Source organism: Lynx canadensis, chromosome D3 (assembly GCF_007474595.2).
Source record: "Lynx canadensis isolate LIC74 chromosome D3, mLynCan4.pri.v2, whole genome shotgun sequence".
In the NCBI taxonomy this organism is placed as follows: Eukaryota; Metazoa; Chordata; class Mammalia; order Carnivora; family Felidae; genus Lynx; species Lynx canadensis.
This window is the reverse complement of record NC_044314.2, coordinates 83,901,190-83,915,449: the sequence shown is the minus strand read 5'-3', so window position 1 is coordinate 83,915,449 and position 14,260 is coordinate 83,901,190. Positions and strand designations below refer to the sequence as shown.

Here is a 14,260-nt window from a genome sequence, read left to right as displayed (position 1 = left end):
ACTGTTTCTGAGTTCAAGCCCCGCATCGGGTTCTGTGCTGACAACTCAAGCCTGGAGCCCGCCTCAGATTCTGTGTCTCCCTCTCTCTTTGACCATCCCCCACTCACAATCTGTCTCTCTCTCTCTCTCTCTCAAAAATAAACATTAAAAAAAAAAATTAAACCTAGATGAAATGCACAAATTCTAGAAAGACATAAATTACCAAAACTATCTCAAGAATAAAAAATCTGATTAGATAACTGCAGAGCCTCAAAGTATCACCTTCCTCAAAGTATTAATTACTGTGGTAATTAACATAATTAACATATGTCCACAAATTCTGATTTTTTTTAATGTTTATTTATTTGGGGAGAAAGCGGGCCCAAGTCGGGGAGGGGCAGGCAGAGATGCAGAGACAGAATCCCAAGCAGGCTCCTTGCAGAGCCCCACTTGGGGCTTGAACTCATCAACTGTGAGATCATGACCTGAGCTGAAACCAAGAGTCAGACAACCAACCAACTGAGCCACGCAGGTGCCCATCTTTGATGCTTTTCCTTTCAGGAAGTGGAACCTAATTCCTCTTCCCATAAGTGTGGGCTTAATGACCGGCTTCTAACTGGAAAGGGAAAAATAGAAACTTTGCAGTGAAGAAAGCTGGCATTTAAACCAACTGATCAATTTTAACGTGGTTAATAATAATAAATCCTGTTGACATTATGAACCCTGTGATAGGATGTAATGAGAAAAGCACTTCACCTCTGGAATTCCTCTCTAAAACTTCAGTTCCAATGAGAAAATGTCAGGGCACCTGGGTGGCTCAGTCCATTCAGCCTTTGACTCGGGTTTCTGCTCAGTTCATGATCTCGAGGTTCGCTGATCAAGCCCCACCTGGGGCTCTGTACGGACAGCATGGAGCCTGCTTGGTTTTCTCTCTCTCCCCCCCTCCCTCCCCCCCCCCCCCCCCCTCTCTCTCTCTCTCTCTCTGCCCCTTCCCTGCTCACATGCACGTGCTCTCAAAGTAAACTTAAAAAAAAAAAAAATGAGAAAACATCAGATGAGCCCAAACCAAAGGACATTCTATAAAATACCTGACCAGTAGTCCCCAGAAGTGTCCTTTTCCGTTCTTCAAATAGGAAGACTCTATCCAGCTAGGTCCAAGTTGCGGATTTATTTTTCCCACCATCTCAAGCCTGCTGCTGAGCCCTCTTAATGATTTTTTTTTTCTCTTCAGTCACTGAACTTTTCAAATCCAGAATTTCCTACTGGTTCTTTTTTCAAAAATTATTTGTTGACATTCTCTATTCTTAAGTCATCTTTTTCCACAGGGTTTCCTTTAGATCTTTCAGTATATGTATGAAAGGCTACTTTAGTCTTTATCTGCTAAGTCCCACTTCTGAGTTGTGTCTGCAGTGTGTAGCTACTAATTTGTTTGGTTTGGGTTTTTTTTTTTTAACTCTTGTTTCTACGTTTTTACCTTCTTTCACTTGTTTACTCTCATTATTGTTTTTATTTTTAAGCCTGCTTTCCTAGGGGTCACCTAGTCTGAGTCAAAGGTTGTGCTCAAACACCTTGAGCCAGTAAGTCAGCCACCCTGGCTGGGTCTCTCTTTTGGGGGAGCACGTCAAGGCTCATACAACTTTCGGTTCTGCCCTGGATTTCTGTCGGGCCCTCTCACATCGTCACAGGTATATACAGGCTCGTGCTCGGCCAGGCCTGTGTGAACACGCTGGGTCCTCTCCAACTTCTTCTATGCAGATGCGCAGGGAGCTTACCAAGGCCCCGTGGAGCTTTCTCCCGACCCGGATCTCAGGAGCTCATCTCTGGCTAGTCCGCTGGCTCTCTGCTCGCCCTCATCAAAACCACAACCTCAGGCCAGCCAAGCCACTGGTCTTCTCAGCTGGCGTGCCACGCAGACGAGTACTGTTACTGACACCGGGGTTGGGCAGGAGTTTTTTCCACGCTCTGCTCCAAATCGAGTCAGCCTCCTCCGGCAGCAAAGCTGCCGGTTGACATGATCTGCCCCATGCCGGTGGGGTCACTGACATGACCCGCCACACCCTGGGGGGGGGGGGTCACTGCACTGACCGAAATTACAGTGGAGGACGGGAGCTTCCATCCCAGCTGAGAATACCACAGACTTCCGCTTCTCTTACCCAAAGTTCAGTGGTTTTATGAGGATTCACTTCTCAATTTGGTGTATGCCTTTGGTTAGTTTCCAGAGCCTAGAAATAGTTGCTTTTGGTAATTATGTCCCTTTCACCATTACTGTAAGGGGGGAGGATGTGCTCTTCTATACCACTGTAACTGACCTTGAAGCCACTTGCTTTTAAGTTAATATTAACAACACATACTTAATTCCATCTAATTATAAGTTTGTTTATAAATAAGTAATCAGTGTAAAACATTAAAACACCAAATAACCCACGGCAAGTACAAATCATCATTTTTTGCACCACGGTTCTGACAATTTCAGAGTGATGTAACAGTTTGCTCTAAAGAACTCTATGGACTGGGGCGCCCGGGTGGTTCAATCGGTTAAGCATCCATCTTTGGCTCAGGTCATGATCTCGCGGTTTGTGGGTTCGAGCCCCACATTGGGCTTTGTGCTGACAGCTCAGAGCCTGAAGCCCACTTCGGATTCTGTGTCTCCCTCTCTTTCTGCCCCACCCCACTCATGCTCGGTCTCTCTCTCTCTCTCTCTCTCTCTCTCAAAAATAAACAAACATTAAAAAAAAATTTCAAAGTCTATGGGACTAGCTCAAATCCTCTATTTACAGATTTATTTAATCACAAGCCAACCAGGCAGCAAGGATGTCAGGTTTCTAAGTTCAAAGTGGGAAGGCTGTTGACACATTTTGTCGCTTGGCCTATGTTCCCACTTACTAGTACTGCTGTGCTCTCTCCTAATTTATTTCGTGAAGGAAAAGTCTTTTCCTATAAGACCATGAGTGCACTTCACCTTTGGGCTCTGTGATGATGTGGCTGACTCCAAGTCTCTGGCAGACATAATGGAAGGCCTGGTTCCCAGGATTACACCACTGATCAATATAATCGTTTGAGCATGTCCACAGCATGTTGTTCACTGTATCGTAACAGGCACCTGCAAAGAGCACATTGTATTCACCGGTCAAGTCACCATCGGCCTGTATACAGATTTCCCAAAAGCACCGCTACAGAATGCAAAGGCGATTCTCCCCACCGCTGACAATCCATACCCCTAATTCCCATATCTTTGTTTGGCAAAGCATTAGAAGGAATCAGCATGAAGGCAGGACTCCATTTCTACTCTGCTTAACTCCTACGTGAGAATGGAATAAGTCTTGTGAAACAGACAGTTCTTAGTAACGGACTTATATGTGACCGTCTTAATTCCAAAAAGGATTTAAGTGGCTTAAATCAAAACCAGGACTTATGAACATTAACACCCAATAAGAGCCTTAGTAACCAAGCCCAAACTTAGGTATGAGCTTCCTAGGAGCCAAAGCAAAGAGAAAATCCAATATATTACATAATGTTCATTTCCTAACAATAAGGAGCATACTGATTCCTCATGGAAAATAAACTTTTTTACGGCATGAATTTGAGGGGAATTTGTTAAGGGCACCATCATACAACCTAATGGACAGTATCTTCAATAGCAATTTATGTGGAAGAATTTCACCTATGGTAGTTTCTTACATTGATCCTCAAAATTAAACAGTATCAAAAAATTCTTTCTTGCAAGGAAAATAGAAACCACAGGGAAATGACAAGATTTTTCTGCGAGAAACTGCTAAAATTTTGAATTTTCCAGGGAAATACGGACACGTCTTACCCAATCCTGGTACAAGAGCACCACGCCCAAGCGAGCTTCCAGCAGCATCTATGAGATCGGCGCGACTTGTGAACTGACCATCCGAAATGTTATACACCAAGCTAGAGGCAAGGACTTTGGAAACAAACATTAAGCTTGTTTAATAAGCCTTACGGTGATGGCCTACTTTTCAAAGTTTAAACTTTAGGCTCTTAACAAGACTTTCACAAAAATCACACCTTTTGTTGTTGTTGCCTATTGGTGGGAACAATGAGGAGACAGAATACACACGTAAGACCACAAAAAAGAAAACAGTCACATCTTCCTAAATAGCGAGCCATACTTTTCCTCAGTTAGTTAAGTAGCCGACTCTTGGTTTCGGCTCAGATCACGATCTCATGGTTCGTGGCTTCACGCCCTGCATTGGACCCAAGCTGAGAGCACAGAGCCTGCCTGGGATTCTCGCTCTCTCCCCCTCCCTCTCCTTCTGTCCCACCCCACTCATGCACACGCTGTCTCTAAATAAATAAATAAACTCTAGGGAACCTGGGTGGCTCAGTCGGTTGAGCGTCCAACTTCGGCTCAGGTCATGATCTCACAGTTTGTGAGTTCGAGCCCCGCGTCAGGCTCTCTGCTGACAGCTCAGAGCCTGGATGGAGCCTGCTTCACATTCTGTGTCTCCCCATCTCTCAGCCCCTCCCCTGCTCATGCTCTGTCTCTCAATAATAAATAAACGTTTAAAAATTTTTTTAATAAACTTTAAAAAATAGCCATATTTCTCAAAGTGTTTTTCAAATGGCAACTTTTGCATATATTTTTCAATACAGATTATCAAAAGGGTAATTGCAAGAGGAGTTACGCTCACTAACATCACCAGGAAATACCACTAACGAGAAATATCTTATATACAGTTGCTACTCAACAAAGGTTAGCAGACACTCAAACAGAGCTGGGATGCTGTCCCTCCAAGCACTGGCTCTAGAACTTGGAGACACTTTGGCCTTTTCTCTTAACATAGCATAGCATGGTGATGACAGGCACGGCTCTGGGTTTTCTGGGTTTGAATTCCAGTTGTACCAGTTCTGCGAGACCCTGGGAAATTTACCAAACCTCTCCATTTCCTCATGTACAAAGTAGAGATTATAGAAGCACCCACCTAATGTAGTTATCGTGAAAATTAAATGAGATAAAACCTTTCTACAGGCGCTACACCAGCACAGCTGTACTCGCTATGACCATTTCTTTTCCGTTTTCAAACATAAAATTCTAGCCCTGTCTCTTAAGCTCCTCTTTCTTGTTCCCATCCCCCCTGTAACCCAGGTCCTCACTACGCCAGACTCAAGCTATACTCTAACCTGTACTGTATTTTCTACGTGCTGCTGTTCCAACCTGCACTGTAACAAATCATCTGCCCCAAATCTCTTTTTCATTGGGTTTCCCCACATTGGCCACTTACATGAATAATACCTATTTTGCACAACTTAAACCCAAGACCTCAGGACAGATCTCCTTTCTAGTTCACTCCACAATGACCCTTTCTCTCACATCCTACAGCACTTCATCTCCCCACCGCTCAGGCAGTGATACGGCACGGTGTACCATTTTCTCCTTGTTCCACACATGTACAACATTTCTCCCGACCAGACGAGGAGCTCCTCAAAGCAAGCACCAGTTCTTCCACTTATGGTGTAGCCTCCACAGTGACCAATGTGGAACAGGAAACAGAAATTTAAGTATTTACGGATTTGTTGGGACTAGAATAGAATCACTATGTAAGCTATAGCCTCATGAAAAAATGGTGCTGTGAAGTCCTACTTTAATCAAATGGGGCCAATTTTAAGTGAGTGAAAAAGCCATGCCAGAGACTAAAAAAAGACTTTAATAAGACTAATGGTAAATAAATAACCCAATTTAAAAATGGACAAGGGATCTGAATAGATATTTTTCCAAGGGGGACGTGCAAATGGCCAATAAGCACAAGAAAAGATGTTCAACATCATTAGTCATTAGGGAAGTGCAAATCAAAACCACAATGAAATACCACTTCATACCCATTAGGATGGCTAGATTTTTAAAAAAACAGAAAATAAATGTCAGTGAGGATGTGGAGAAATTGGAACCATTTTACGTTACTGATGAGAACGTAAAATGATGCATTTGGAAAACAGTTTGGCAGTCCCTCCAAAGGCTAAACATATAGCTACCATATGACGAACATTCTACTCCTATGTATACACACAAAAGAAATGAAGACATGCCCACACAAAAACTTGTACTAGAATGTTCATAGCAGCATTATGCAAAATAGCAAGAAAGGAGAAACAATCCAAATTTCAACAAAATGGGGTCTATCCATACAATGGAATACAATTTAGCCATAAAAAGGAATGAAGTCATGATTTTGTGCTACCAAATGGATGAACCTTAAAAACAAAAAGCCAGTCACAAAAACATATATATAATTCCATAAATATGAAAAGTCCAGGGATAAACTCATATAGACAGAAAGACTGATGGATGCCAGGGGCTGGGGTGAGGAGAGAAAAGAGTGTGACTGCTAATGGGTATGGAGTGATAAAAACGTTCTAGAATTAGATAGTGGTAATGGTTACACAACTCTGAATATACTAAAAACCAGTGAACAGTATACCTAAAAGGTATGGATTTTATGGTATGTAAGTTAGATCTCAATAAAGCTAGTATTAAAAAAAAAAAAAGACTAATAGTAAATTTACATCATTTATTCAAGAGCTAAAGGGGACATTGTGGTCACATGAACTGCCAGAGATAACAAGCTGTTGAGAAAAAGTCCAACCAACTGGATTCTACAGGCGAAAGAGTTCTGAGCTATTATGAAGATCTAAATCCCCAACACATGCAACTACTTGAAATGGCCCAAAGGTTGATATGAGAAAAATGATTTTGTATCAACTGCTGAGGTCCAATTTATATCTTCAGGCTTAGAGTACAAAATGCCTTTTTTAAAAGTCTACATGTGAAATATAATCCTTTACTGGGATAGCTGTAAGCAAATCATTTTAAGAGCACAGAATATGAAAATATTGGGAAATGAAAACAAACAGATTTTAAAACATTTTATTTTTCTAAACAACTTTCAAAGAAAAACTGTTACCATATATAAAAGAAACATTCGGGTTTTTGTTTTTTGATAAAAACTCTAACATAACTTTCTTGCATATGATCATCAAACAACAGTGTGAGATACTATCCTTTTATTCTTTGTAGGTGGGAAAACTGAGGCTCAGATCGGTCAAATGATGTCCCTTAGAAAGTTAGAAAATGGCCATGTAAAAGAAACATTCTTTTAAGATATTTTTAAGTAATCTCTACACCCCACCTGGAGCTTGAACTCACGACCCCAAGATCGAGTTGGCATGTTCTACCAACTGAAGCAGACAGGCGCCCTGAAATATTTTTTGATTCTTGATTTTGATTCTATGTCTTATTCCATTTAACGATTCGTCTCCTCTGAAGCCAAAATCACAACACTTTATAGAGTATGCCTCCCTCTTTTATAAAAAATACACATACACTTAATTAACAACATTAATTTCCAAATTAAGTTCCAAATTTTTTGCTTAACCTTTTGTTTACGTGCCCTAAAATGGAGGCACTTCACATACTTAAGAGCTTTGGAACTCTATTCATACTGGGTAGAGCTCTTGCTGGGTCATCAGTAAATACTGTGGCAACAGAGTGTTTTCTAAAATTGTCCTGAACTCATTATTTCTAGCAATTTTACAGGATGGTTTTGCAAAGTATATTATTATATCATCTACAAAAATTGTATTTTTAACTCCCCCCTATCCTATGACTGTACTGATAAGTTTTTGTGTTGGTATCAAATAGCTTCTGCAAACAACTTTAACAAAGTTTAACATCATTAATAGAAAAGTCTTAAATTTCATTTATTTATTTATTTGAGAGAGAGAGAGAGAGAGAACACGAACGAGCAGAGGGGCAGAGACAGACAGCGGGACAGAGGATCTGAAGTGAGCTCTGCGCTGACAGCACAGAGCTGATGCGGGCTCCAACTCACGAACCGTCAGATCATGACCTTAGCCAAAGTGGGACTCTTAGCCGACTGAGCCACCCAGGCACCCCGAAAAGCCTTAAATTTCGAAGTTAGAGACAAATTGGGCAAAGTGCCACAGATCAAAGACACTTACTTTTTAAAGACGACAAACCACTTGTCCCACCGAAAAGAGAACGGGTGGCAGAGCTGCCGGCGCCCCCTGGCGGTGGGACCAGCATCACCAAGTACGTGCCGCACGTATAGATGGGTGTCTTCCGCAGCATTTTCAGAGGCAGCCCACAGCTAGTATTTGCTGGTGAAAGGGATGAAAATAGTGGTGTTTAACACACAGATTTGGTTAGAGTATAACGAGGGGGCCCCAAACTCAAACAAGGCTATATCCGGATTCAGCAAACACAGCAAGAAGTGGTAAGCTAAGGAGAAATAATCTTCTGGCTCCATAGCCTGGCCCCAGGCGCACCCCCCCGTTGCATGAGCTGAACATTTTCAAAGGTGTTCCCAATATTCAAAACGCCTTTATGTCTCAAAACTTCTTTCAAAAGAATGAATCCTCACATGGACTAAATCTCAAAATGAAAGAAGAATCCTTCTGTTTGTGTTTCCTCTGGGAAACTGCACTCCAATAGACCTCTTTCCATTTTATACAGAACAAATTCTTCATGGGTTTGGGTTACAAACCGCTCTGAACATGAGGCCAGCCAGAAATTTCGACCTATATCTAGTTAACAAATGCTTTCACAATATCAAATTTTACACCTGCATGATTTAGGATAACCCATTACATATTTTCTATTTTTTAGGGTCGGTGACATAAACTATCATTAAACAAATAATAATTGTTTCTAATCAAGAGGTATAAAATGCACGCTAATCTCTCTTCCTCACTGGCCGATCAAAAATGCAAATTTAAGGATTTCCTAAGTCAGTCAGAATGCTTTACCTAGGGAGCCGTCAGGGCACAAAATAGAACTGCCTAGGCAGATGTCAAATTGTCCTTAGATGGTTTACATGAGAAAAGCAAACCTAATGTGTCTGATCTTTGTTTTGAATGCTTGTTTCTAAACAGCTCCGTTTTTTAAAACTCCAAATCCTCAACAAGTATATTCTTCACTCAGGAAATAAATTCAGGGGCATGAATTTCCACAAGAAACCTAAAAGGGGCAATGACTGGAAAATAAGCAACTCTGTGAGCAGAACATTTTCACCAAGATATTTTAATAGACATCTTATCAACATGGTAATAGGTATCAGTTTATCCCGGAATAAAACATTCTAGACCCTATGAATGCTGGCTTGTCAGAAGTCACTTAGCTTAATAACTGGTGAATTTTTATGCAGCAACATCACGTTAATGAATATGCAGCGACTGTACATAAACATAGGAACTCACAGGTTTTAAATACAAGTAACAGTTTTCACAGAATTCTAAATATAACCTTGCCTTCTGAGTTTTCTTTTTGATTTCTCCCATATTTTCTCATCCAACAAAGATTCCTTTAGCACTTCTACTGTTCACAGGGTAGGATTCAATTTTCTCCCAAGGGATAAACCCAGATCAAGCCTTCAGCTGGTCAGGAAGCTGTTTATTTTAGAAAAAGGACTGTCCTCTACAAAGTATTTCTGCCATTCAAATTATCGGCATACCTAAGTTATAACAACTATTAATAATTTCCCTACTTATATTTGATATAATAGAGACCTGTGAAAATAAAATTCTATCCTTAAATTCTAACACTAACAAGTAATCAGATAGCTTTATAATCACAAATATTCCTTCTTCTTAACATTTCAATATATAGAAGGATTAAAGCATAAAATTGCATTAAATTCATTAAACATATTAATTTAGATGTATTTTTCTACATGTGGCGTATTTTCTAGCTTTATCTTTTACTCCAGTTTAGGATTTGTTATAGAGTCACATGGTTGATATTTAATCTGTAAACTCGTCAAGAATAATGGTTCTTAACTTTTTTGGTCATAGATGACCTTGAAAATCTGGTGAAAATCAAGATGGATACGCTTAAGATGTTATAGAAGAGGTTCATGTATGTTCGTGAATCTCTCAAAGGCTTAGTTCAGTTAAGAACTCTTTTTAAAAGTACACAGCAGTGTGCTTGGTAGGCTACCTTTGATTAAGAAAAAGAGGAAAATAAGAACACATAAATTTGTCTTTAATTGTATTTGCATAAAGAAATTTTGTAAGTCAAAACTAATAAATATAGTTAGCTACAGGAGGCAGTGTGGGAGCAAAATGTATAATATGCCAAGATGATACAGTAAGATTTCTCTGCACATGCCTTTTTATATTGTTTTTACTTTCAAACTCTATAAAGGCATTATCTATTTTAAAATATTAAAGTGCAAACATTAAATGATAAATTCTAGAAAAAGTAATCTTGTGGAAGGTTTGCCTCTTCCTTGCTTGACCAAGACTGTATTTAGTGAGGACGTTGCTAAACATGAGCTTTTTACATTTATGAATCATATGCTAAACATGAAGTCAATTTACATTAACAGTAATGAGGTATCTATAAAGACGGAGTGGTTTTGAATTATTACAGGTTCACACTAATTTACATCCCCACCAACAACATGTATTACTTTGGAATAAGAAAATGGATGACTGGAAGGAGATAAAAGGGTGAACTATGTGAAGCAAAGTGCTTTGTACGGCACACTGGAAGCATTCAAGAAAAAGTACTACCCAAGGGGAGCCTGGGTGGCTCAGTCAGTTAAGCATCCGACTTCAGCTCTGGTCATGATCTCGCGGTTCATGGGTTCAAGCCCCGCGTCGGGCTCTGTGCTGACAGCCAAGAGCCTGGAGCCTGCTTCGGATTCTATGTCTCCCTCTGTCTCTGCCCCTCCCCCACTCACACTCTGTCTCTTAAAAATAAAAAATAAAATAAACATTAAAAAAAAACCCACTTTTTTTTAAGTACTACCCAAATTCAAGAGGCAGCCTCTCACTAATCACAAGCTGAATATATTAAGCCATGGAAAGACATAAAGGAAACTTAAACACATATTACTAACTGAAAGAAGCCAATCTGAAAAGGCTACATACTGTGTGATTCCAACTATAGGACGTTCTGGCAAAGGCAACACTACAAGGACTACAAGGAGTGGTGGCCAGGGACTCGGGGGAGGACGGATAAATAGCTAGAGCACAAAGAACTTCTAGGGCAGTGAAACTACGGTGTATAACCCTGTAATGATGAAGACGTGTCATTATGTACTTGTCCAAACCACCAAGAGTGAACAAGAATAAACTATGGACTTTGGGTGATAATGTTGTTTCAATGTAGGTTCACCAACTGTAACAAAGGTACCACCTCCGGATAATGAGGAAGGCTGTGCGTGTGTGGGGGCGGGAGGTTTATGGGATATTTCTCTACCTTCCTTTCAATTTCACTGTGAACGTAAAACTGCTCTAAAAAAAATTAAGTCTTGGGCGCCTGATTGGCTCAGTCGGTTAAGCATCCGACTTTGACTCAGGTCATGATCTCGTGGTTCGTGAGTTCGAGCCCCGTGTCAGACTCTGTGCTGACAGCTCAGAGCCGGGAGCCTGCTTTGGATTTGGCATTTCCCTCTCTCTCTTGCTTTTCTCCCATTCACACGCATTCTCTCTCAAAAATAAAAAACATTAAAAACAAATAAAAATAAAAATTTTAAAAATTAAGTCTTAGGGGCGCCTGGGTGGCTCAGTCGGTTAAGCGTCCGACTTCAGCCAGGTCACGATCTCGCGGTGCGTGAGTTCGAGCCCCGCGTCGGGCTCTGGGCTGACGGCTCAGAGCCTGGGGCCTGCTTCCGGTTCTGTGTCTCCCTCTCTCTCTGCCCCTCCCCCGTTCATGCTCCGTCTCTCTCTGTCTCAAAAATAAATAAACGTTAAAAAAAATTAAAAAAAAAATCAACTAAGTCTTAAAATATATGTCAACAGCTAAATGGAGCTCCACAAGGCAAGCAGTGTAAGTGAGGGGCAGCATACCTGCTTGGTCCTCTTTCAGAGTGTTGGAGATGGTGGAGCCTGTGAGGGCAGCCAGCGTTGCGGACGGAGAAGCTCTGTAGCGTGAAAGTCTGCTCAGAAGCATCTCGTTAATGCTTTTTGCAGATTCGCCCTCTTTTCTCATTAGAATTGTACGTTCCTGAAGCGGATTGGCTACATATACACCGTTTTCAACCTAGTAGTTAAAGAAAAAGAGGCCCTTAAGAGATATAGTGGTTTCCCCCAAGTCGGCAGATTTCCACTTGAGAATTATCACCGCGATCTGTTTGCTCGAAAACATTTCCAAAGGGGCGCCAGGGTGGCTCGACTGGTTATGCGTACGATTCTGGATTTCAGCTCCGGTCATGATTCTCGAGGTTCGTGAGTTCAAGCCCCACATCTGGCTCTGCACCGACAGTGTCACGTCTGCTTGGGATTCTCTCTCTCCCTCTCTGTGCCCGCCCCCCCCACCCCACCCCCGCTCTGTCTCTCCAAATAAATGTAAAAAAAGAAAAAAAACACATATTTCCAAAGCCTGCACCTGAGTAGATGTACGCCTCAAAACTTAAGTTCTATGGAAACTACTGAGAACAAAAGAAAGGCTGTGCTAAGTTCAAGAGCTTTCCTTTTTCATAACAGCACAGATTCTAAAAGCAGGGAGCCAAGTTTAATAGGATCTGCAAAAGGTTGATTAAAATTCCTTATATTGAATTCCACAGGCAGCTCTCGCTAATTACAAGCTTCTGACAGGTACAAGTAAGAGGAGAGGAAAACAAATCAATCAGTTTTTGATTCGCTATTAAGTATAACCAGGAAGATAATGTCTTCTTGAAATATAATTAGTGGCTAAAATCCAAATTCTGTATGAGCAGCAGTTAACATTAGCCCCAGCTGCTTGGGCACTGCACAGCAATCCTGGAGGAAGGCAGACTTTGTCTGCTAAAAAATACGTGCCAACATCAGCTGGATCCTTGCTGGTGCCCGCCAGTCCTTCCTTCAACACTTGATTGCCCAGCAGAATCTCTGCAGTGAGGATTCCAAAATTCCTGCACCGATCTCGAGCTTGACTTCAAGCAGAGCGCCTACCTGTCTTTCTTGCTAAAAAGATCCAGACCACTTACTAGAAGTTTCTCCCACTCATCTCTCTTCCAACTCCAGTATCTTTGTATCCAGCTTCACTTATCCTTCCTTTCCTCTTAATTCAGAGGCAGAAGTGCACTCACCTCATGCAGTTTAAGGTTAATTCTTCCTCTTCTGTCCCCTAACTGCTCCCTTAATCAAGGCCCTTCTGCGCTGTTATCTGGCTGTCAGTCTCCCTATGGTCTTCCTTCTCCGTGGTTGCAAGCACACACAGACCTTACACAAGACTTGGGTGGCCCACTGAAGTACCATGCCTTTTCTCCACTTCCATTCACTGGCAAATGTCTCAAATTACATCTCCTCCAGTTTCAGCATCTCTCTGCCCCCTTCCAGACCCAGGCTCCTGGATCTGGCTGGAGCCTCAGACACTGGTGCCACCAGCAAAGCTGGGTGGGACTGGCCTGCAGCTGTGAGGTACAGAGACCAGAGGGAATAGGAGTGCAGAGAGGCAAGGCTCACAGAAGCAAACAAAAGGCAAAGAAGTCCAATGTAAAAGGCTGGCAACAGAGAAGAGAAAGCAAGTTCAGAAGCACAGCCAGGAAAGATTCCCAGGGAAGGCTGCACACAGTGGGGGAGACTCTTAGGATACAGTCACAAGTGATATGAGAGAGGAGTTCTTGGAGAGTCCAAAAAAATGCTATTTCTATTTCCTCGCCCCTACTTCCTCCCCCTTTAGAGCGACTTAACTTGGCCCCCTCTAATAAGTGGATGTGCTGAACGGTCCGTGCGTAACCTAAAACCAAAACCACGGACCTCTTGTCTTCCATGTGGGCTGTGCTGTTGCCATTTCTTTTTCCAGAACACGATCCTGTTTTGTGTCTTTTTAATATGAATCCTTACTTGTGTGGAAGGTACTTTGCTGGTGAGCAGAACCAACACGGTCCCCACCCTCCTTACTCTCTTATTTTTTGGTTCCCCATCTCCACTTACTCAAACAGAAGCTTGCCTAGGATTAGACCTAACCTTTGGTGTCTAAGACCTCTGCCTCGAACACTCTGTCCCTACATCGTCTCGTGGCTGGCTCTTTCCAATCACTCAGGTCTCAGGTAGAATGCCACCTCCGCAAAGACCCCTTCCCTGTCTACTGATCTAAAAATAATCTCCTTCCCCCCTCCCCAGGCCAGAGCACGTCACCCTGTTTTGCTATCCACGTGGCACTTACCGCTCTCTAAAGCTATCTTACTTATTAATTCACTCTTTTACCTCCCACCCCGACTGAATGCCAGGTCCCCGAGAACAGGGATCTCGGCCTGGCTTGTTCACCATAACCTCCTCAGCACTCAGACGTACTCAATGCCTTGATGAA

At 41.9% G+C, this 14,260-nt stretch overlaps 1 protein-coding gene across 10 annotated transcripts in view; it reads right to left on the bottom strand.

The window, feature by feature from the left end:
• HECTD4 (HECT domain E3 ubiquitin protein ligase 4) overlaps positions 1-14,260 on the bottom strand; it is a 193,090-nt gene that overhangs the window by 94,384 nt on the left and 84,446 nt on the right. For all 10 annotated transcript variants that reach the window (XM_030336783.1, XM_030336784.1, XM_030336789.1 and 7 more), the window contains 4 exons: positions 11,818-12,010; positions 7,963-8,121; positions 3,794-3,907; positions 2,939-3,079 (listed from right to left, as the gene is read on the bottom strand). In XM_030336783.1, the coding sequence (XP_030192643.1) occupies positions 2,939-3,079; positions 3,794-3,907; positions 7,963-8,121; positions 11,818-12,010 (607 nt within the window). The remainder of the gene's footprint in view (positions 1-2,938; positions 3,080-3,793; positions 3,908-7,962; positions 8,122-11,817; positions 12,011-14,260) is intronic.